Below are 25,180 nucleotides of genomic sequence, written 5' to 3'. Positions count from 1 at the left end.
TATATACCCATGGTATATATAAGAGATGATATGCATTTGTTTGTAGATAAAAACATGTTTGGAAGATCTATATTTGATCAATATGATTTTGTTAGGATACAGGTTTCCAAATCCATTATTTGATTGGTTAATTTAGATATTGAATCTCGGACTTTGAACTTCGAATATCGTATTTTGAATCTCAAATTTCATATGAGCCTTCTGTGCTTTTGTGCATAACTTCTTTTTTTTTTAGGTTTTTTAAAAAAAGAAAATGAAGGACAAAACAAAAATGATTTTACTCGTCTTTTTGTCGATGGATGTTTCCTGTATAGGTAAGTGACATAATGCAGGTAATTTTTTTTTAACTAGCCACCGAAACGGTTAATATTATAACTATTAAAAAATATATTTCAAATATAAAAGTCTAATAATGTTAAGGATTTTTTATCTCATAAGTTGTTAATGTGTTTTACGCGACGCCAAATTAACTTGTTTGTCTTGTTTTTCTAGAAATGACCATTTTTTCAATATGACAGTAATATTTGCCAAAGCATCCCACGAACTAAGTAATAGTGGATTTTATAGAATAAATTTTATTAAAAAAATTCACCCAAGCGTAACAGTTTTCATGCACATGTAACAGTTTTTATGGTTTAAAGATGCAACTGTAGTCATTAATACTCATGTATCATGGCTATTATACGACAAGTCCCATATAGTCAATATTTCCATATTTCAGAAGTTTACGTTTCTCTTCACTTATGACTATGTATTTCAATATCTCGTAGGTGTTGCATATATATATATATATATATATATATATATATATATATATATATATATATATATATATATATATATATATATATATATATATATATACACAGCAAAACTCGTTTTTTTTTTTCAAGTCCCGGCAGAGTCCTTATATAATCCTTTATAAAACGGGAAAATTCCTATATCGAATATAATTTTTCAACAGAATTTATTAAAGAAAAAACGTAAGAATTTTAAATTTGTCTTGTGTAGTGATGTAAATAGTTAAAAGTGTTCACGGGCTTACAAGGAATTTAGGAGTTTTGAGTTGTGCTCATTGTTCCTCTCGGTACACGTGTGGACGAGAACGTGATAAGTGTTGAGACAAGACCCGAAGATGACATCGTCAACGATATTCTTGGCGTTAACTCTGAACCAAACAGCGCCGACAATGATAACAAAGTCGTAGAATCGACAGATCTTCCAAATCCGGACGATGGCACAGACATTCGTTGAGGCAATGTCTTGAAATAAGTTTAAATGCCCCAGAACGTCTCTTTACTTATCTGTGTGAAATTGAAAAGTTCATACACGCCAGTAAATCAAAGCAGTCAAAACTCGACGATTACTTTAACGTGGCATAATGCCCAAGTGCTTTTTTATATCTCATCTTATAACCGTGTATCTTTTGATCCGACACTTTAGATTACGAGTGTTGTTGGTTTGCTAGTGCTTCTTAATTAACTTAATTAACTTAGATGGTCACAAATGGGAGGACATGATGGTTTTGGTCATTGATCACAACCCTAACTGGACAGATGCGGAGAGAAAAAATAAAGAAAAATTTTGGATGCATAGACTGAAGTCATTCCGCCCTGACGGCATTAACATATTAAGTGACTTCACCAAAATGAACATCAACTAAGTACTGATTTGTTTTCGTAGCAATATCACCATCTTCATCTTTTTGGGTCCATATACAAACTAGTAATCATGTTATTTTTCAAATTATTAGCTCTTTCCTTTATCGGTTTTGTTATTTTTAATTGTTCTCTATCCATTTTATTTTCTTTATTTACTTTCATTATTTTTTACATTCATGATTATTTCTGTGGTCTTTTACAGGACCAATCTTCCCTACAAACTTTCACTACGAATTATCTTACTAGTACAACTTAATTAACAGCAACCCCCAATTAGCAAGTTAATTCGTTCGCGTTATCTTTCAGCACTTCTTTACAGACCGTCCGCTGTGTCGGACGGGATTTTTCTTTCTCGGGCTCGAAATCTTAAATACAAAGATGTAGCTGCCACGTTTTGGTCAAGTGTTTATACATTATCTAGTTTTTATATATTATTTAGTTTGTAGTTTAGTGCTTGTTTTGTAGATGTTTTTCTTCTTTCTTATGTAGTTTTTATTTTGTTGTCCTGAAGAAGGGACGGTTTTCCCGAAAATTTGACAATATTTTACTTTATTGTTCGTGTCGTTGGTTATTTTTAGTGCTTTATATATATATATATATATATATATATATATATATATATATATATATATATATATATATATATATATATATATATATATATATATATAATTTCCTAATACAACAAAACATAAATTGGCACAGTTTTAAATAATTTAAAAATAATAAATATCCAGAATAAAATCACAAATTGATCCTATTTACTGCAAACTTTTTCGCCATTCCCGGCTTTTCAGGCAGTTATGTACAAATGACTAATATGTAACGTAGTAACGTCAATAAGCAAAAGTTCATTGTGACGTCATAATAACGTTAAAGTAGCGGAAAGTTTAAGATGACCATGTATGATACTGACCGAATATTATTTTCTTATTTGAATATTTTTAACCTTAAGGTGATGAATCGAAACAAATCTTTCTGACTGGACTTAGACTAAAAGACATTTGTTCTTCGATTTTAAACTTTTCTATCAGATATATATACAGGTAATGTCCCATAAAACATGCACATGTTATCACAACAGAGCTTAATTCAACTGCGTATCATGTGAAACATAGAGTAATAAGCACATGAACTTATGACATATAAGGTGTTATGAAGAACAAATTTAGTTTCGATTAAAATTATAGGATAATAGGAAAAGGTTAATTGCAAAGAAATTCGTCTCATTGAATTTTTAACTTATTTGATGCTCCCTTGATTTTACTAGGTAAAGAAGTACCAGACAATGCTGGGAAAGATTTCATCATTGGATTCATGGAAGCATCCCGAACTCAGGGGCGTGCTTCACAAATCCCGTTAAAAGTATTTATAACAACTTCGAATCTTGGAATCGTTAGCGTTTCAATATCAGCTCCTCTTGCGAAAGATATTTACTCTGGAGAAAACATAACAGTGAGTAAAGGGGTTGTTAGAGAGGTAACACTTCCAAAGTCTCTCAGAGTTCATGGAACAGGACGGTTCCATAAAGCTGTCCATATCATTTCATCGGATGAAATTGTCGTTTTCGGCATTAACGAGGCTCATCATTCAACAGATGGATTTCTTGGAATACCTATTGATGTGTTAGGAACACAATATTTTGTACCCTCCTTTTTTTCCGTTTATGCAAGTTTCATTAAATCTACAATTGTAATAGTAGGCACAGAAGAAGGAACTACACTGCAAATAAAGATAAAGTCAACAAATAGGGGGAAAATTAATCTTGAGAGTAAAATGTATGAAAATAATGACTGGCTTAATACCACTATTAGTAGATTTGAGGTATTGCAACTCCAATGTAAAGGTGACCTAACAGGAACCTTTGTTCAATCATCACAGAAAATATCTGTTTTTGGAGGAACAACGGTAACAAACATTGGAGAAGGAACTTCAAAAGATCACATCGAGGAACAAATACCTCCTGTGAATGTTTGGGGTAAACAATTTATAATGAGTCCTGTTCCTAATACTAGTCCTAACTTTATCAGAGTTTTGACAAGTGAAGACGACACGGTGATTAGTAATAAACATAATGGGAAACACACATTACAAGCTGGACAGTTTTACGAAACAAGAGTTTCAAATGCTGACTTTATTTCATCCAACAAACCTATCTTAACAGTTCAGTATATTCCTAGTGCACATGGTGGACATAATGGCGATCCTGCTATGACTCTTGTTCCACCAATAGAGCAAAGCAATGTTTTTTACTCTTTCTTGACACCAAAATCATCCGAAAACAAAAACTTCAAGAACACATTTATTTTCCTGATGGAAGGTCTGTCCTACAAAGAGTTGGTTCTGGATAATAACCCCATTCCACAGGGAGGCTTTTCCAATGTTGCTCAAATCAACAATATCTCGATTGGTTACCTTACGATCCCACATGGCAGTCACACCTTGAAACATTCATCAGGAGTGTTACCACTTGGGGGCATTTTATACGGTGGAGCATATCATGAATCGTACGCTTTTCCGGTCGGTCAAAGATTCACACCAATCAATCAGGTATTACGTGCAAGGAGGTAGTAATCGAAGAAGATTGACAACGTTTTTATAACGTGTAGTTTTTGTAACGGACTACGGCTGTCGTTATACACTTGAGAAATAAAATGCATCTAATTTAACAGTCTGGTTTATGGTACGTGTACATATAATGCAAAACAAAAAGTTTCCAAAATTGATTTCAAATGTTGATGTCAAAAATACATATTATTCACGTTTACATGTATCCCTTGACATTTGTGTATATTTGTAAGATATTTTCATACTCTGTCCACAGAACTAAAGTCATAAAAAGAACGGATAACATTGTACCAACATGAGTTCTAAATTTTATTTTGCAACATTTTCTACCTTGATACTCGCATTTAACACCATAGAGGGGCGTTTTCATATAAATTTATTTTCTACTGCACAGGAATGTCAGCCTCAACCTATGGTAGTTGGCGATGGTTTAGACAATGATTGTGATGGACGAGTGGATGAAGAGATATGCAATGACTCTAAAGGTTAACTGTAGCTGTATACTACTATTTATTTTATCAGTTTTATGACAAGCCAAATATTTAGTTATGAAAAAGAAACTTGACAGAGTTTGTTATGTAGAAATAGTTTATCTTTCAATATTTGAAATAATGTAGCAAATAGATAAATCGTTAATTTGTGTGGTGGCATATTTCTGCCATCCACATAATTTTTGGTCAACATAGCATATCACATAAAGTCAAGATAACTATCTCGTCAAGTCTTATAAGCTATTACATTTTGTTGCAATAACTATCTCGACAAGATGAGATAGTTTATCTTTGACTAAAATTTGTTGGATTTGCAAATGCTGCCATCCACAAAACGAGATAATACATTATAAAAATTGTATAATCGTATTTTGGAACTCATTACTCAATTTCTTTACATTACTGTAATAGAGAGGTTCGTATGCGTAATCGAAAATGAAATATACCGAATTGCCCGTCAATTAGTGTCTAATTAATTATCTCTTAATAGTTGATCTTAAGTTGCAAATTCATATTTGAATCTGTATTTAACATACATATATAAATATGCTGACTTTTAGTGCTTAAGACACCTTGAATAAAAGACGGATGACGAAAGGTTGATATTGAACCACATTTAAATTAATGTATATATGTGATATGCTATGTTGACCAAAAATTCTGTGGATGACAAATATGCCACCATAAGTTAGAATTTATAACGATTAACATGATTGCAGACAATGATGTGGATGGAAAGGAAAATGAAGATTGCATCATAGAACTAAGTAAGAGTCTTTAAAAATATGAGGTATATTTTTCAGAACTTTACTTTGCTTCAGACATCCACTATTATGTAAATTCTACATGTCAATAAAATGTTGAGGATAATAAGATAAATGCAAACATATAATATTATCAGTTTCTCTTTTTGGCAATCAAATATCGTGTGTGTGTGTGTGTGTGTGTGTGTGTGTGTGTGTGTGTGTGTGTGTGTGTATATATATATATATATATATATATATATATATATATATATATATATGAAGGAATGCAAAATGGAAGTATACGATTCTGTACACTGCAAAACGACTATTTAGAAATACTGTTACATTTTGATGAGATGATATGATACGCAAAACCTTACTATAAGGTACGACTTCAATGGCAACAGCGAAACTAACAACAACATCCACAAGTTCAACAGCCAGACCAACTACACCAACTACATTATCGACACGGACCACAACAACAAAACAACCAACGACAAAGAGTGAGCAAAGTTACATTTAATCTTACACTTGTGGACACACATATAATCACTAATATAACGTCACTTCTGCACTCATTGTTACTTTGAACCTTGTGCATTAACTTACCGGTATCGACATGTGCTAAAAATCTTTAATCATTAAATTAAATTTCATTTTGGCTAACAGCCAGACCATTTTCACCAACTACATTAACTACATTGACAACACGGACCACGACATCGAAACAACCAACGACAAAGAGTGAGCTAAGTCTGATTTCATTTTACCTTCAATTTGTTGCCTCAAACTTTGTACATATTATCCAGTGAGTACATATGCTAATATAGGCTATTTTCTGTAAGAAATAAATTGTATTTTTCATTGCAAGTTTATTGTATGGCTGATAGAATATAATATAAAATTGTAATAATACAAAAATATATTCATTCACACACGAAGCTCATTAATATTGTTACATTTTTAGTGATATGATATGAATTGATACGATATTATATGATATGCATCTATTTATTTTAAGGTACGACTAAAATTGCAACAACGAAACTAACAACAACATCCACAATTTCAACACCTAGACCAACTTTACAAACTACACCAACTACATTATCGACACGGACCACGACAACAAAACAACCAACGACAAAGAAAGAAAGTATGATTAAACTTTACTTTCATGTTGTTGCCTCAAAATTCCTTGAGAGTACGAGTGCCATTATGAGCTATTTTCTCGAAAATTAGAGCCGACACGATGTGTTCAGAAGCTTCGCTTACGTCTAATACATGTATATTAATTTTGAAATATTCCCGTACTTATATAGATGTAAGAAGAATAGCAGGATATATAAAAAATATATTTTTGTGCTCAAATCAAAGTGTTGATTTATAATTAATTTTGCAATATCAAATGTCATAATTATTTCGATCTTGAAGTCAAACAACACAGTAGTGATGATATGCTTCATCAATAACAGCCATCGATAAACAGGAACTGTTAAAAAAATTGCTTGAAAGAAAAATTACTTTTTGGAATCTATTTGGAGATTGACAAACCGATATAACCTTGGTTACCAAGGCGATGAAAAGGAATAAAACATTCATTATTTTTACGACCGGCAAAACTTAAACAAATTGTCGATATTTACGGCCTAATAATATGTAACCCAGGCAGTAGACAGAACACCAGTGAGGGTCATACAATGTATTTATTCAATATATACGAAAAACCTGAAACATACAACATTGACTCATTTGACAATTATCTCAGAATACGGTACAATAACTTGGATAAAGATTATTTAATATATAGCATGGAATTGTTAAATTATAAACATAGAATATATTTATAAGTAATAAATTACACAAGAATTACCAGACACCGGCAGCTAATCGCAGACAAAGCTTGCGCTTAATCTTCATGCAGGTCTGTCCCCTCTCAAGGCAAGACAAAGTGTGCGCGGGCCTGGTTAGTTAGGCGGGAAGATTGGTTAGTAGAAGTTAAATTTAGAATGTTGTCAGACAGGTCAAACGGGTAGTCGAATGGTCAAATAAAAATAAATAATTACACGTGGACAATCTCACCTGGAGATGTAAATAAAACACACACACATGCACACAGAAACAATTACGTTTACAAATAGACAAACATTATATATTAATTACTTACACGGGTTACATATTCCCCCCTTTTGTTTAAATGGCTCCTGACATGGTCTGAAATAAACAATTTATTTATTAATAAAATTCTATTGATCACCAAGCAATCATAACCACCATAGCACAAACACTAAATATCAGGGAACTTCACTCAAGAAAACCACCAGCTTGATATATAAAACCCATCATCAGAACAAATAATCACTATTTACAAACATATACATAAACCTTAATCCAATCCAATTCCTCTAACTGAGACTTTCCCCAGATGACCAACATCCATGATCAACAACAAATGGATCAAGAAATGTACAATGCACCCATGACAACTTTACAGTTGAAACCGATCAATTCTCACATCAACAGCAATTTTCAAATAGCATTACTGCCTAGGGTTGCTTAATTTGCATATTATATATTGGGGATTCAGTTAAACAACATTCAGTATGGATTAGGTACAAATTCAGTTTATTACCCTCAATTATAAACACAACCATATGACAACAATTATGACAATTAATATAAAAGATGGTTAAAATATCAAATCATTCACTTTCACTTTGTCTTTTCCACATAAAAACATTCTATTCACTACTTGTCTGTCCAATTCCCATACCAATCTGGTCTCCTCTTTTCTCTGCCTGATCGTCTAAGAGGCGGATTCTTTTCCCTTGTAGTTTTCGTCTCTTCATTCTCTTCGTTTTCTTCCTTAGCCATGTCCTTCAATTCTGTCAAATCCATGTGGGTTGGAAGGCTAAAATTCTGTTCTGCTATCTTATTTGCTTCCATAGGATCAATGGAGGCTGGATGACTAAAATTCTGTTCAGCAAACTCATCCACTTCTGTAAGATCACTCGGATGTGACTGGTTAACATTCTGTAAAGGAAAAGATATATTTTTAGTTAAAGAACTTTCTTCCTCAGAAAAAATTGAACCCACATCCTCTGAATCATTGTTCCTATCAGTCGTACGAGTAACATATCTCATAATAGCCACATCAGAATCAGAATCTGATGAATTAGAAGACATCCGCTCTTCAATCACTGAACCACCAGATGTGCCTTTAGATCTCACTCTGTCATGCTTTTCTTTAGGCTGGAGCTTCTTCCCCTCTGAAAGATTGGGACAGGGTAACAACATGTTCCTATGCAATGTCCGCATTCTACTGCCCTCTGTTTTTACTTTATAAACTGGCAAATCAGGAATTTTCTCTTTCACAATATAAATTGGTTCATCCCACTTATCAGCCAATTTATTTTTTCCTTTTAACCCCACATTTCTGGTCAACACTTTGTCTCCCACTTCTAACCTTGCTTCACGTATCTTAGCATCATACCTCTCCTTGTTCTTCTCTGCAGACTTCTTTGCTTCAGCTGCTGCTATGTTGAAAGCTGTTTCCATTCTCATCTGTAACTTACCAACATAGTCGCTGTGATTCTTATGTTCCTCCTCATCAGGATTGATACCTAAAAAAGAATCAATAGGAAGCCGTGGGTGCCACCCAAACATTAAAAAGTGTGGAGAATAACCTGTCGCGTCACTCTTTGTTGCATTGTACGCTTGGACTAAAGGAGCTACATGTGATTTCCAATCTGCTTTCTGTTCATGTTCCAATGTACCTAACATTTTTAGGAGGGTCTGGTTGAATCTTTCAGCTGATCCGTTACCCAATGGATGATACGGAGTGGTGCGAGTCTTTTTGATGCCTAACATTTTACACAGTTCCTTGATAACCTTAGACTCAAAGTTCCTGCCTTGATCACTATGCAGTTTTTCTGGAAAACCATAGTGCAGGAAAAAATTTTCATATAATGCCTTTGCTGTGACCGTGGCTCTTTGGTTGCGGCAAGGTATGGCCTGCGCAAAGCGTGTAAAATGATCAGTTATGATCAATATATCCTCTGTCCCCCCTTTGCTTTTCTCAAGACTTAAAAAGTCAATGCACACTAATTCCATAGGGTGTGTACTTTCAATTGGGACCAACAGAGCAAAAGGCTTTGCTGGGGTTTTGCGCCTAATACATCTAGGGCAATCGTCTACCTTCTGACTAATTTCCCTTTCCAAACCTGGCCAAAAATACCTATGCTTAGCTAACCAAAGAGTCTTGTCCTTACCTGGATGACCGGTATCTCTATGAATTCCCTGAAAAACTACTTCTCTGTACACCTCTGGGATAACTAACTGATTCACCTCTCTGTCCTCAATTTTCGCGTTCCTGTATAAAATCCCATCTTTAAGATGAAGTTTCCTCCATTCCCTACAAAATCTCTGGACGGGAAAAATCTCTCTCTTCACATTATTGGTAAATCTGTTGGGATAAAATCCTTGTTCAATAAGTCCTATCACTCTTGCTATCACCTTGTCCTTCCTCTGTTCTATTCTCCAATCTATATCACTTATGTGTTGAACATCTCCAGACTCCTCATAATTAGCTACAGAGTCAGCTCCTATACTATGACAGTATGGTACAGCACATAACACAGACTGGCAAATGGCCTTGACAGCATCGGAGAACAGCTCTGGCTGTCTGGACAATCCATCCGCATCAGCATTCTGCCGACCGGGCCTGTAGGTTAAAGTAAAGTTATAACTTGCCAATGCAGCTACCCACCTTTGGCTTGTTGCATCTAACTTAGCTTTATGAAGCACATAGGTAAGAGGATTGTTATCAGTGACTACCTGGAAAGATGTTCCATATAGGTAATCATGAAATTTGTCACTGATCGCCCATTTGAGAGCCAGAAATTCCAACTTGTGGGCCGGATAATTCCTCTCACTTGGTCGTAATCCCCTACTGGCATATGCTATAACCTTTGTCTTACCGTCTTGCACTTGGTAAAGAACTGCCCCTAAACCAACACTACTAGCATCTGTATGCAAAGTAAATGGGAGTTTGTAATTTGCAAAACCAAGAATTGGAGGTTGGATAAGTTTCTGTTTAATAGCCTTAAATGCCTCATCCTCTTTATCAGACCACTTCCAGGGAACAGGTTTTACCTTGTTTGTGTATTTCTTCATCTGCTTGTTGGTTCCATGTCCTTTCAGAAGATCATTCAAAGGAGCAACTATCTGGGCAAAATGTGGGACAAATCGACGATAATAGCCGGCAAACCCCAAAAACTGTCTCAGCTGCTTGAGGTTTCTAGGTGCAGGCCACTCCTTCACAGCTGACAATTTCTCCGGGTCTGTCTCTATTCCCTTTTCTGAAATAATGTGTCCTAAATAAGTCACTGACTTTTTAAACAATTCACATTTTGATGGTTTGAGCTTGAGACCATGTTCAATCAATTTGGAAAAAACATTTTTCAACCTTCCACAATGTTCCTCAAAAGAATTTGAAAAGATTAAAACATCATCCAAAAATATTAAACATTCTCGCAAATGCTTTTCCCCCATACACTTTTCCATGAGTCTCTGGAATGTGGCCGGTGCATTTGTGAGACCAAAACTCATTCTGTTACACTCGAAAAAGCCCAAGTTACCCACTGAAAATGCCGTTTTATGCTTGTCTCTTTCTTCTAACTCCACCTGCCAGTAGCCTGATCTTAGGTCAAGTTTGCTGAAAAATTTCGCGCCATAAAGGGTATCAATAATGTCATCGAACCGTGGCAACATGTAACAATCTTTTCGCGTTTTTGCATTCAACATTCTCATATCTAAACAAAACCGCAATGAACCGTCCGATTTCCGGCAAAGTACGACATTGGAGGAGTAATTACTATTTGACTCTCTTATCACTCCCGCATCTAACATTTCTTTAATATGTTGACGCACTTCGTCATACATACCAGGTGGTACGCGGCGGTATGGTTGTTTAAATGGAGTATGGTCCTCTAACTTAATTGAATGCTTAACTAAGTTAGTTTTTCCCAAGTCTAATGGACCTGTTGAGAATACATGACTATATTCCCTAAGGATGGACTTCACATACTCATATTGCTTGTCACTCAGTGCATTGGAATCAACTTTGACTCCTAACTCTATAGGGTCACACTGTATAGTATTGGGTTGGGGTGCTTGTATGGGCATAAGGTCATCTACCACCTTAACCTCTTGTAGACTACAAAGCACAGTACCACGTTTTATCGAAATAGGCTTTGCAGAGATGTTACATATCTTAACTTGTACACATGGTTTTGAAGTCAGAGTGGACAACTTTACTATTCTGGGGCACACCGTAAAAGTGGAATCACTATTACAGTTTTCAGTAACTACCGTCATATGCTCTTTGACAGGAATACCCTTAGTAAACCCTTTGACCATTACTGATTCATTTGGTTCTACCATAATTGTCTTCTTAGACACAGACCGTACACAGTAAGATTGACATTTTAAGCCCTCAAATGCATTCTTCCATTGTTTGGGTATTTCACTGAGACTTTGAGTAGCATCACTTAAATCTCTACAGAGTCTTAGTACATTTGTACCTATGATCATAGGACAGGTTTTGTTAAAGTTAGTGTCTGGTACAATTAACACAGGGACAGCTAAATCTATGTCCATAAATGGAATTGTTATACAGCACTCTATATAGCCCATGTACTTCAACAATGAACCATCTGCAATAGAGACTTCTAAACCCAAGCTTGTTAAATTTCTCATTTCAGGTTGTTTTTTCAATGAATTATAACCTGTTTTTGACAAAGTAGTAATCATTGACCCGCTGTCAATAAGTGCATTTACATTTTCACCTTCAACAACTATCTCTATTTCATTAGACTCACCTATTAACTCACACTTGTATGATTGGCCTTGAAAATTGTCTTCGGTCCCTGGTCGGCCCTCATCAGAGACCTTCATGCGTTTGGGTTACTCGACTTTGTAGCTTGGTATCCTCTTTGCCCTTGATCCTGAACTTGATAATTTCTCTTATCAGAATAATTTCCTCTGAAATTTCCTCTGAAATTACCTCTTTGGTACCCTCTCCCTCTGGAACCTCTGTGGTAATTTGTCCTCTCTCCCTGTTCATACCTGTTATACTGGGTTCCTGGTCTTCCATCTAGCTTCTCTAAGATTTTGTTGAATTTGTCATCCATCTTACCTTCTAATCTTTGTTCTAATTCACCTATTTTCTTGTTCAACTTCTCTTCCAAGTCATCCTCATCTACTGACATCCCATATTGATGAACTGGTTTTCTGTCTTTAGAGTTTGAAATAAAAATCTCTCTCTCTACCCTTCTTATTTCTAATAAAAGCTTGTCATAATTTTTTATGGAATCATATTTGTGCCTTGTTTGACCTTTTAAATTCTCTGAACTGAGCGATGTCCAGAACTTGTGTCTAAGCAAATCATTCTTTGCAGTTCTTTCTAAATAACCATTATCAATTGCAGTCTGAAGCATGGTTTCAAGTCTGCAACCAAATGTTGTGACACACTCACCAGGTAATTGGAAAGCATTAAAAAAATTCTTGCATAATCATACCGTTGGTTGAAATCTCACCAAACAAAACATCAAGCTTTGACAGAATTTGTTTAACAGTTGCTCTTTCCCCCAACGGTATGAGCATAGTTTTAGCAGTACCTCTTAATGACCTTCTTATACTTTGTATCAACAAGTTTGGTTTTATGTCAGGGTCACTTACTAAACATTGCACCTCAAAACGCCATTCTTTGTAAGACACATCCCCCTTCTGAGGAGGTTCATCACCTGAGAACTGTGGAATTCTAGGGACATTATTAGTGACTTCATAAACCTGAGTGGAAGTATTGTTCCCAAGATTGAAACCTGGATTACTATCTTTAATACCTGTTTTATTAGGCATTTTCGGGATAGCACCTTTTTGTTTCATAACTTCTGGTTTTAAAGGCAAGTTAAATTCATGTTGAATTTCTTTAGGAACATAAGGTTTTTGCTCTTTATTTTCACCCTCATTCAACTGACCCTTAGGTGTACTAACATTTGGTAGACCAGCAAAATCAAACCCATCTTCATCTGAAACACCTGCAAAGTTAAGTTTCAATTCCTCATCCATTTCTTTCTCCTTATTTTCAAATGACAACTTAATCTTATCTGCTATTGACGTATTAGACATCCCCCAAACCGAACCAAGGAAACACTTCTACTTTCAAAACAGCATATAAACAAAATCATCTACCCAGTAACAAAAATCAATGACCTTTAGGAAAAATAACACCTCAAATCAAAATTTGAATCACTAGGAATTAATACCAAAAAACACAAACCCAGTTCTAATATTCAATCTCAACTCCTTGTTTAAACTGACCTTATATCAACAAAACCTGGATCCCTTATTGTCTAAGACCCTGTTTACATGAGCTTAAGTTGACAAAGATTTTTTTTTTTTTTTTTTTTTTTTTTTTAGTACCTGTATGTATAAAACTTCCCTCTAAATCCTATTTACAATAAACTTATTTACAATAAACTAAGTAAAATTAAGAGAAAATGCACTCAAACATCATTCATTCGTGTACAGAGTACAGTAAGTCAGCGTCTACGTCCACTTGTCTTCTTGATACTGTAAGAAAATTGTTAGTAATTAGTGAGCTGCATGCTGGTTGGGATTTTTACAACTGCTGCCTCTAACTTTTCAACTATAATAACTACTCTGTAATAAAACTAATTAAACATAAACAAGTCTCATGAATTACATTTGCTAATCAGCTGTTTACTATGTGATGAAACAATCACTGTATAAAAATGAATGTATAATACAGAACAGCTGACAATTAAGACCCCTTAATAAACAGTTTAAAAAAAAATTGAACCTGGTGCACCAAAAAAAATACCTTAACTAACTTAACTACCTTAACTACTCAAACTAACTACATGAAACACAGTATTAGCTAAATTAAATTCACACAGAATATTTACATGTGTTTTCTAAAAATAGAACAGTAATTCTGGGAAATCCCCTATTTAACTCTAAGCTTCGTCAGATAAACAAACTTTGTGTAGGCCTACTAACATGAAACGACAAACAGACAATTTGTTTCACACGAACGCACACCACATTCAGCTGAAAAACTTTGTACAGTACCTTCTATCACTTCTTTGAATCAATCCACGTTGTCTGAAGTTGCCGGGTGTTTGTTTCTTGCGCGCAATCCGGAATATGAATTCGGAACTCCTCGGCTACGTACATAGACTTCACAGGATCCGCGCCTCGAGGTGGCTTCACGCTCCCCAATCGGTTTTCTTCTCCAACATGAATGAAACAAATTTCATATCTATAAATTTACACTTGTTGAAAAGCTGTATCCACCAGAAATACGTATACCACTGTGCACAGTATGTCCTGTAGAGTTGGATAGGAATATTGGCTCTCTGGCTCTCTCCTTCCGTCTCAGTTTATCGCCGGCCGGCTAATAAGGACAATCTTGAAAAATGTGGATCTTCCGTAGTGTCTGGTTTTTCAAAATTTTACGTGGGCGCCATTTGTAACCCAGGCAGTAGACAGAACACCAGTGAGGGTCATACAATGTATTTATTCAATATATACGAAAAACCTGAAACATACAACATTGACTCATTTGACAATTATCTCAGAATACGGTACAATAACTTGGATAAAGATTATTTAATATATAGCATGGAATTGTTAAATTATAAACATAGAATATATTTATAAGTAATAAATTACACAAGAATTACCAGACACCGGCAGCTAATCGCAGACAAAGCTTGCGCTTAATCTTCATGCAGGTCTGTCCCCTCTCAAGGCAAGACAAAGTGTGCGCGGGCCTGGTTAGTTAGGCGGGAAGATTGGTTAGTAGAAGTTAAATTTAGAATGTTGTCAGACAGGTCAAACGGGTAGTCGAATGGTCAAATAAAAATAAATAATTACACGTGGACAATCTCACCTGGAGATGTAAATAAAACACACACACATGCACACAGAAACAATTACGTTTACAAATAGACAAACATTATATATTAATTACTTACACGGGTTACAAATATATGTTAGTTAGATCTGGAAAAAATACTTACATTGAATACAACCCATTTATTAGCATCATTCTTAGAAACTACAGGCAAATAAAATTCAAACTTTTGATTTTTCATGTTTAGTTTTATCCTTACATTAACGTGTTTTAAAAATTTTCATTTATAAGTAAGCATGGATCAGATTAGACCACAGTGGTTCACTTTGATGGAGATTGGAATAACCAGTGGCGTCGCTATCGTTGTACTGGGTGCTATCGGGGTGTGCTGTAAGAAATGCTGGGGTCTACTCAAAGACCGGGATGATGATGACGATGAAGATGAAAAACGATATAGACGAAAGAGAAGGAGTACGGTCAAGTTACCTCTCGGAGCCCCTAGTATTCGACCCATGTATATGTAGATTTGCAAACAATGTTTAAAGTGATTGTTTAACTTAGCGTAGCCGAAGGCCGCGGGCAACAGTTTGCGAGGCGGTCCGACAGATCAACTGTTGCCCGAGACACAGTCAACAACTGTTTTATTATACCCCTTCTAATCATTAACACGTTTTCGCGGAATGTGACGTCACCGATCAACAGTCTTTTTTAACAGTCGATTTTAACAGTTCCAATCTAACAGTCCCAGTCCAACAGTCAAAATGCTGGACTTTTATTCGTATAGCGTTATATAGTAACTGTTTTACAGGGGTATAACAACAATACTTTTAAATAACACATCACTTCTATCATGTTCTCTGCAATAATGACAACTTAAATGGGCGTAGAAAATTTAATATGAATAACATCCATTATATGAATATTTCGTAACGATTTTTGTTTTTCTTGAAATAAAAAATTGGAATGCATTATTATTAGGTCATTTTGATTTGAGGAACCAATTAGAGCAAAATACATAGATGCGTTTAATAGGCATTTACTCCAGAAAAGTTGTTACGTAATGTTTTTACTGACATTTGTCCATAATTTGAGAGAGAGAGTTATCAGGTGAATGGAGTAAATTATAGATGACGCAAATGATCGAGCTATGGTGGCATAGATCTGCCATCACTTGTCAGATAATTATGTCGACTTGTCAGATCTTGATGTCGACTTGTCAGATAATTATGTTCACTTGTCAGTTCTTTAAATCGACTTGTCACTTATTCACGTGTTTAAGAATTCAACACTTTAACCTTTCCACGCCCAATTTCTGCCATCAATTTAAAATAATATTTTCTGACAAGTCGACATAAGGATCTGACAAGTTGACATAATCATCTTTTAAGTCAATATAATTATTTGACAAGTCGACATAATTATCTGACAAGTCGACATAATTATTTGACAGGACGACATAACATCTGACAAACAAAATCCTTATCTGACAAGTCGACTTACAATATAAATGATAATTTTCTTTAAAACTATTTATTTTTTCTATTATTTTTTACTTTTATTATATCATTATTATTTTCTATTATTTAAGTATTATTTTTTCTGACAGACAATGATGTTAACTTGTCAGATCTTTATGTCCTTGACAGATAATTATGTTAACTTGTCAGATCTTTATGTCGACTTGTAAGATGATTATGTAAACTTGTTAGATATTTATGTCGACTTATATGATATTATGATGACAAGTAACTGGCAGTTAGTGGCACTAACATGCTTTGACAACGAAATATTGAGTTTCTAGTTACTATGATTATTTTCTGACAAGTCAACATAAAGATCTGACAAGTTGACATAAATATCTGACAAGTCGACATTATCATATGAGAAGTTAACATAATTATCTGACAAGTGGTGGCATATCTATGCCACCATATCGAGCGAACTATCTATCAACAATAGTTATAAGTGACAAAGTCTATTAAATCTTATAAATTTATGAAACTTTGAAGTGTTTTGAAATTCTTTAACCAGGGAACAACGATGTCTATATATGGATATTGGGATGAGGTAATGTCAAACATCGAAGATTGTATGAATATTTAAGAAACTGTTTTTATTCAAAGTGTTACCGTTAGTATTCTAATGAAAGTTGCCGAATCTTCCTGGAAATAAACATACTATTAGGGTGCAAATTTACTTTGTATAAAAACTTTCTTCATGGTAACTCAGTGTGAAATATTCTTTACCTTAGGACGAATTTGTCCGTCATTGTTTTATTTTTCCACTAAGCACCCGCCTGCGTTGCCTTTCTTTTTTACTACATCTAAATTCATAAGTGATCATTCGTTCGCATTTCAAAATATTTAATGCCCGTACTCCTGGACTCCAATGTAAGAAATTTAGTTGGTTAGTTACGTCATTTTTATACATGTACATGTTGTCGACGACGCGCGTCCAAAGAAATTGTCACAATTGTTCTTTAAAACGCTTAAAAGTTATTCTGATATAGGATATACATGTAATTTTTATACACAGATTATAATTCATTTGTTTGCAAGTTTATAACTAATGATTATTTTTTCATCGGCACTACTTATAATGTGCTCAATTCTCTCTCTCTCTTTCTCTCTCTCTCTCTCTCTCTCTCTCTCTCTCTCTCTCTCTCTCTCATTCAAGTCACGAGCGGCAATGTCTTAACTCCGCCTAGCTACGATTTGATTCGACAAAGGTCAGTCATAACAGTACGTAGGAACTTTCCTGGAGTTAACCCCTATTAAACTCTTCTATGTACTTTGCTATACATTATTGTCATTTCTAAATTATAAAATTCAAATTCCATTATTTAAAAAAAAAATATGCACTAAAACTTTATAAACTACAAGCGTATTAGCATATGAAGAGCATAATAAATATTTCATGCCACTGCAATGAAAACAAGGTAGTGAAAAAATATTCTTTATCTTTGCACAACTTCTGTCAAATCATATGTGAAGAAAAAACATTTTATTTTAGGGGGCGTGATCACGATTTGTTCCGTAAATTGCTTTTTTAAATATAAATGTTTAAAAAATAAGTGCTTAATTGGAGTACTTTAAGTCAGTCAACACAGTTTTTTGTAAGGTAATTTTTTTTCTTTCCTTGTTCGTTCTGAATAACAATGATCAATAGCTAGTATTTGTCCCAATAAAAGTATGAAACTGTGTATTTTCTCTTAAGCATCCAATTATGTGAACAAAAACATGGCCTGACCTTTGTTTACAATAACAGAATAAAGATATGTATCTCACCTATAACAGCTGAATTATCTGAATTTAGAACTATTGATATAAAAAAATATTTAAAAAAATTCACCAAAAAATTAATATTTACATCATAATCAAGTCTCCTCTGAATAGTCAAGTATTTTGAAAAAAATGGCAATTAAAGATAAGTTTGTATTTTTTGGTGATACACGTGTATAAAAATAATAATTAAATATCAATCGCCTTATTGCATTATCAATCATTGAGTGTTGCCACTACCCCCTTGCTTTGTAATGACAACCTCTTCAAGTTAATGAGACATCTGCAAATATGCAGATACTTTTATCTTAGGTATGAAGGCAAACTGTTAAAAGATAGCAGATTTAACAGATTTAAATTCCTTACAAACCAAGTGGTACGTCTGTAGAGAAAAAGTAACTATATAAAAAAAATAATGCAGTTTACAGGATGATAAGGCAGATGGCATGGTAAATAAATCAATATTGTATATGCTCATAATTGTTATGACTTAAAATATTTTCGAATATACTTCTTTCATAACATTTATGTATTTAATTAAAGACATTGTTTTATATCTTCTTATTTAATTAATGAATTAAATTTAAGATTATTTTTTCAGAAGATAGTAACGGCTGCCCTATTATAATGTCATTTCCCCCAAACGTTAGAGGAAATTACAAAATATTTGACTGGTTTGTGTTAAATATTGCAGTTCTCACGCATGCACAGAAATGAAATGGATTTATTTTACTTAATAAAAAGTTACTATTTGCTCCTCAAATGTCATCTTTTTCTATTCAACCAACCAATATAAAATAAATATGCAGTAGTTATACATTTCTGAATGGTATCATACATAGGTACATGTAGTTATTATCGCATTACAGCTATTTGCATGAGCATTATCTTGCCTTTTCTCAATAGTCTTTAAAGTCAGTTAAAGACTTGACTAGATAATGTCGAATATCCATAACAATGGATGATTATATGGTATATCAAAATATCTTAAAAGTAACGGATCACTTTACTCGTTTTGCACAAGCATATCCCACCAGAAATCAAACAGCTCGAACAACAGCAGAAGTTTTATTCAATCACTTTATAGTTAATTACGGAATTCCAAAACGCATTCATTCAGACCACGGAGCCAATTTTGAGGGAAACTTAATCAAGGAACTTTGTAAAATTTTGGGAACAGAAAAAACTAGGACAACTCCATATCACCCGATGGGAAATGGAATGACAGAAAGGTTTAATAGAACATTTCTTAACAGGTTAGGAACTTTAGGCCCGAAGCAAAAATTGAATTGGAAATCGTATGTATCAACATTAGTTCATTTTTATAATTGTACCAGGCATGAATCGACAGGTCTATCTCCGTATTTCTTAAAGTTCGGTAGACAGCCAAATTTACCCATTGATATAGCTTTTGGATTAGTAAAAGAAAAGAATAGAAAACTACAAACAAAATATATTACAGATCTTAGAGAAAGACTGGTTGAAGCCTACAATTTAGCCTTTAAGGTAGCAGAATAAGTCCAGACAAAAGCAAAAGGAACAATATGATAGGAATATGAGGGGTGCTGTGTTAGAAGTCGGAGACAGAGTTTTCGTTAGAGTAGTTCAGTTTGAAGGAAACCAGTAGTTAGCCAATAAATGGGAAGAAGAACCCTATATCATTATAGCACAGCCGAATAGCCAGATTCCAGACTATACAGTCAGAAAGGATAATGGAGATGGAAAAGAGAGAACTTTACATCGAAATTTACTATACCCCATTGATTTATATCATACAACAAACCAACACCATTGCCTATAAAAAAAAGCCTGCAGTAGAGATATATGCGGAGGCTTCTGATGATGGTCAGAGCATTTATAGTGAGCAGAGTTATGAAGATATTGTGGTTAGTGATCTAGAAGATCTAGAATATTCCACAAAATATTGTAAACACAGAGACTCAGGAACCAGCAATTTCTGAAGATATTGAAGATATTTCAGAGGAATCTGAGGAAGAGGAATTTGATTGAGGAGGATGATGCAAATGAGGCTGATGTACCGAGAATGTCATCATGGGTACGGCAGAAACCTAAATTGTTGACTTCAGGTCAATTTATAACGAAATCCGATGTAACAGTGCAGAAGAATTGGAAGGAGAAGGCGGATTTTATCATAAACTCCATCCAATCTACGAGAAATACAACCATCTCAAGAGACAGAACAGATTTTGTTATAAAGTATGTTTTAATCAACTGAGTAACTGATTAAAAATTCCAGAATGAACATATCATGTTTTATTTCAGCTATGCATGAATGTCAGAGATCTATGCGACTGAATTTAACTTTATACATGCAAATAAAATTTAATGTGTTATTTGTTAAATAACACTGATATTGTCCCTGTTTATTCAAATTTTTTGGGCTCTTACTTGTGAAATGACGTGGAAGTCATTTTTCGAACAAAGGAGAGTTTGTGATAGAACAGGTTGCAAGTGATTTTAATTATTGGTTGTTTGAATAAATTTATTATAGCTGTCATATGTTTCCATATTATACAGTTTTATTCGTCATTCATTTGGTAAAGTCACTTATGGGTTTCCATACATGTAAAGTAGAGAGTATTCAGATGGTCTAGTGATTCTTAACTTTGGTCGGTTGGTTTTAAGGTTTTTGAAGGTAGAGTGATTTTAGAGTGTTTGATTTAATTTCACCAGTGACTACTGTTGAGAGTGGTCTATTATATTTCATTCTATATAGACTTGGACTAAGACCTAAAGTAAGAGAGTGTATTAACTTTATTAAGTTGTGTGAAAGAAAAAATTATAAATTAAAACTAGAGCAAAGCTCGTTGCAAAGCAACGAGTGGGTCTTCCGTTAATGTCGGAAGTAAAGCCGGAAGTTCCTGTAAGAAGCAGAGCTATTAAACCAACAACAAGAGTAACCAAAATAAAAAGATGAAAAAATCGAATTATTCCTGGGACGACTTAACAAAATCCGAATGATTTTAAGTACGAATTAACAAAAACCTTTCTGATTTCAAGAACGACTTGACAAAAAAAATCAGAATGTGTTCAAGCACGACTTAACAATTATTTTTGGTACGAATTAATTTTACTTTGAACATTACGCTATTTTTAAAACCAAGGACGCGGAATAAAAATTTCCGGAAAAATCAATTTTTAAACCTCGATATCTCTGTAATGCATCGTCTGATTATCAAACGGATTTCAGATTTAAATTCACCATGGCAAGTTCTAGAAGACTGTAGTATTGTCTTATTTTGTTAAAAAAAATGAAAATTTCCAAAAATTGGAACTGCTTCCGGTTTTGAAGAAAAATTGATGAACAAAATTAAACCTACCAGTACATTCTAGAATTGATACATCTATCATCAGTAAAAATTTCAAAGCGATATCTTTAAATTTTACGGAGATTTCTTCCGGACAAAATCACTTTTTTTTAATTTAAAAATGGCTGCCAAATTTGAACGGAAGTGACGTAAATGCTGAAACTTTAACATCTTTGAGACACGGTAACTTTACAAAAGCTCTGAAAATTTCATTGAAATCGGATGAAAACTTTTTGAGATATAAAGCCGAGAAGGAGTCAGCAAAAAAAATGAAAAATAAAATAATAATAAAAAGAAACCGAAGAAAAACAAGAGGGTCTTCCGTTGGAAACGAAAGACCCTAAAGTAAATATTTTATCAGTAAACGATTATTTATTTGGTTGATTTGAAGAGTCATTCCTATATGAGTAATTTACAGTGATGTCAATTGCATAGGTTCTAATACCATATATCTGGTAAGATCAATGTTTTGTGTAACTAACATATAAATGTATGTGGTGTCCAAATTGTCTAAACTGTGTCTATACTTATTCTTGACATTTATATCTAAAAGTCATAAATAGGCATGTATGTGATAAATTTACATATTGATCATTCTTAATAATAATGGTGAAATATGAACAATTGATTGGATTTTAATTTGATCTAATTTCCATTTCATTAAAGTAGTAAATATGATTGAATTGAGTTATTGTACTTGATATATATGTGTTTGTGTTGTCTTGTGATGTGCATGTTTATGTATGTTTGTGTATGTTTCAGAGCCATATATCTATCATCAGTAGTGGCAATTAAATCTGTTACAATATAGTTAAATTGTGTCCAGTGATAAATCCCGTAACATACCGGTAATCATAAATTATATCATGTGTACATTTAAAATAGTTACCACCAATAATTTACAAAAGTAGCAATTTCCTACTTACGATAGACTAGAATAACAATTTGAAGGGCAAACTCCGTACAGTCAATTCTAAAGGAGCAGATCTTTGCAAATTGTTAAACCAAAGATCATTGCAAGTTCGTAGGAACTGGTGTGCTATTTTGTAATCCAAAACAATGCGGCCTACATCATCTACTAGTAAATCATTGTTACAGTTAATTGTTCTTGAAACTAACACCCAGGCTAGTGTTTTCACATCTAAATTTAGAATGTAATAGAAATTAACCAATTATGGATGATCAGGAAAAAGGAGTATTTGATGATATGATATGGCATGACATGCAACTCTTTATTATAAGGAACGACTGAAATTGCAACAACGAAACATCATTCACAAGTTCAAAAGCCAGACCAACTGCATCAACTATACAGACCACGACAACAAAACAACCAACAACTAAGAGAGAAAGTCTGATTTCATTTTACACTTATGGCGACATATAATATCATATCACTCATTCACTCATTATTGCTTTGAACAATGTACATATTGTCAACAAAAACATCAAGTGGAAAATACGTAATTTTTCTTTACATAAAGGGTGACAAAGTGAGCTCAGACCCTAGGCACTTGTCTCACTTAAACCTTGGAATGCTTTCATACTAAAAAATACAAGGAAAAGAATAAGAATAAAAAAAAATGTAAACAAAATCTTTTCCCCACTTTAACACTTTCATCTATTACATAGTTGAATATTGATAACGATATTTAAGACATCTATATTTTGAAATATCAAACCTTTAACATTCTTTTAAATGATAGTATTATAGTTTTATACTTTTAAGCTTTATGGAATAATATAGCCTCAACACGTATTATTCTATAAAAGTTTTTCTTACTTCAGATTATTCCCAGTCCTTAATATAAAGAGAAGTAAGGGCACATTAAAAGTTGACTCTTTATTGCTGTTTTATCCAGGCCTTTTTTCTTTTCATTCCTGCCCAATTTCTCATGTGATCACACTAGTACGCTTTTTCAATAATTATCATTATTCATTATTATAACATCTGCAGAAGTCTGTATTACTTTAGTTTATTTAAAATATAATGATTTCATCATTAATATATCTTTTCCTTAGTTTAATACTTTACAATTTTATTTCCTGTGAATAGAACCTATAATAAGGACTCTATTTAATCTATTTGTACGCATTTTAAAAAAGAAAAATGTATTTGAATTAACAAGTGACACATTCTAGATAAAAAGTAATTGGCTTCTACAAAGATAAATGGGGGGGGGGGATATGGTTATATAGTGTTAATGCATATAATGCTTAAAAATCTTCTCGTCTCCCAAAAACTGACTTCATAATTATGTTAACCAGGAAATCCTCTACTAAAGTTGTAAATTCCATGTCCCTGGAGTATGGGTTTGACTCGAGGGTGGGGCCAAAATGGATGTATGATGATAATGTTTTAAAATATTTTACCTACTCCAACACACCTGTAGGGAAGCTGAATTTATAATTTTGTAGACCAGGAAGTCTTCCACCAAAATTTTAGATTTCATGTCCCTTAAAGTAGGGTTTCTGACTCTAGGGCGGGGCCAAAATAATCAGATAGTGTTAATGCGTTTAATCTTTTTCTTTTTTTGGAATCGTATTCTTTACTTCTGTTGATACTGAATAAAAACAGACTACACATAAAAATAAACCAAAGCCATCAATCAAGACTTTAAATTTCAAGTCTCCAAATGAAGGGATTTGAATGTAGGGCGGGACCAAAATATTCATATGGTGTATAGGGTAGGTTTCTAATGCAGAGTGCGGCCAAAATGGTCATTTAATGTTAATGTATACAATGTTTAAGCAACGTCTCCTGATACAGAATAAAAACTGACTGCATATTTAGATAAAAACATAAAGCTGTCATCATGAGGATGAAAAACGACATAGACGCAAGAAAAGGAGTAACGCCCAAGCTAGCATCAGGGGTCCTAGTATTCGACCCATGCATATGTAGATTCGCAAAAGTTGACATGATTGTTCATCGTAATATTTGAATCGAAAAGCATTTATATGAATGTGTTGAACTTCTTTCTTTCAATTACAGTTCTCGGGATCATATACAAAAAATAAGTAATGTGCATTTTTGATATTTGATTTATTGATGTTTTCAACTACATATTACACTGAAACTTTCGATTCTGTACAGCAACGAACATTTAAAAAAATATATGCATTTTGAAGACCGCACTTTGAAAAAAATTTAAATG

The 25,180-nt window shown here is 33.7% G+C and overlaps 2 protein-coding genes and 1 non-coding gene across 3 annotated transcripts; 2 read left to right on the top strand and 1 right to left on the bottom strand.

Moving 5' to 3' along the window:
• Positions 1-295: 295 nt before the first annotated feature.
• Positions 296-5,510, top strand: LOC117680663 (IgGFc-binding protein-like). The gene is made up of 4 exons (XM_034446618.2): positions 296-314; positions 2,932-4,211; positions 4,624-4,714; positions 5,440-5,510. Exons 1-4 carry the CDS (start codon positions 296-298, stop codon positions 5,499-5,501), a joined length of 1,452 nt encoding a protein of 483 aa, XP_034302509.2. The 3' UTR covers positions 5,502-5,510.
• A 628-nt stretch (positions 5,511-6,138) lies between these two features.
• On the top strand, positions 6,139-15,835 carry LOC105338261 (uncharacterized). Its single transcript, XR_010710833.1, has 3 exons — positions 6,139-6,213; positions 6,491-6,625; positions 15,704-15,835. It is a non-coding gene; the product is annotated as an uncharacterized protein (transcript).
• On the bottom strand, positions 11,501-14,630 carry LOC136272764 (paraneoplastic antigen Ma3-like). Its single transcript, XM_066075308.1, is given in 2 exon segments — positions 11,501-13,019; positions 13,021-14,630. Coding segments are annotated over 2 exon segments (1,236 nt in total). The 5' UTR covers positions 13,660-14,630; the 3' UTR covers positions 11,501-12,422.
• Positions 15,836-25,180: the final 9,345 nt, after the last annotated feature.

The sequence above is a fragment of the Magallana gigas genome, chromosome 2 (assembly GCF_963853765.1).
Source record: "Magallana gigas chromosome 2, xbMagGiga1.1, whole genome shotgun sequence".
NCBI lineage: Eukaryota > Metazoa > Mollusca > Bivalvia > Ostreida > Ostreidae > Magallana > Magallana gigas.
Note: the sequence above shows the minus strand (reverse complement) of the source record. Positions and strands in the feature narration are given on the sequence as shown.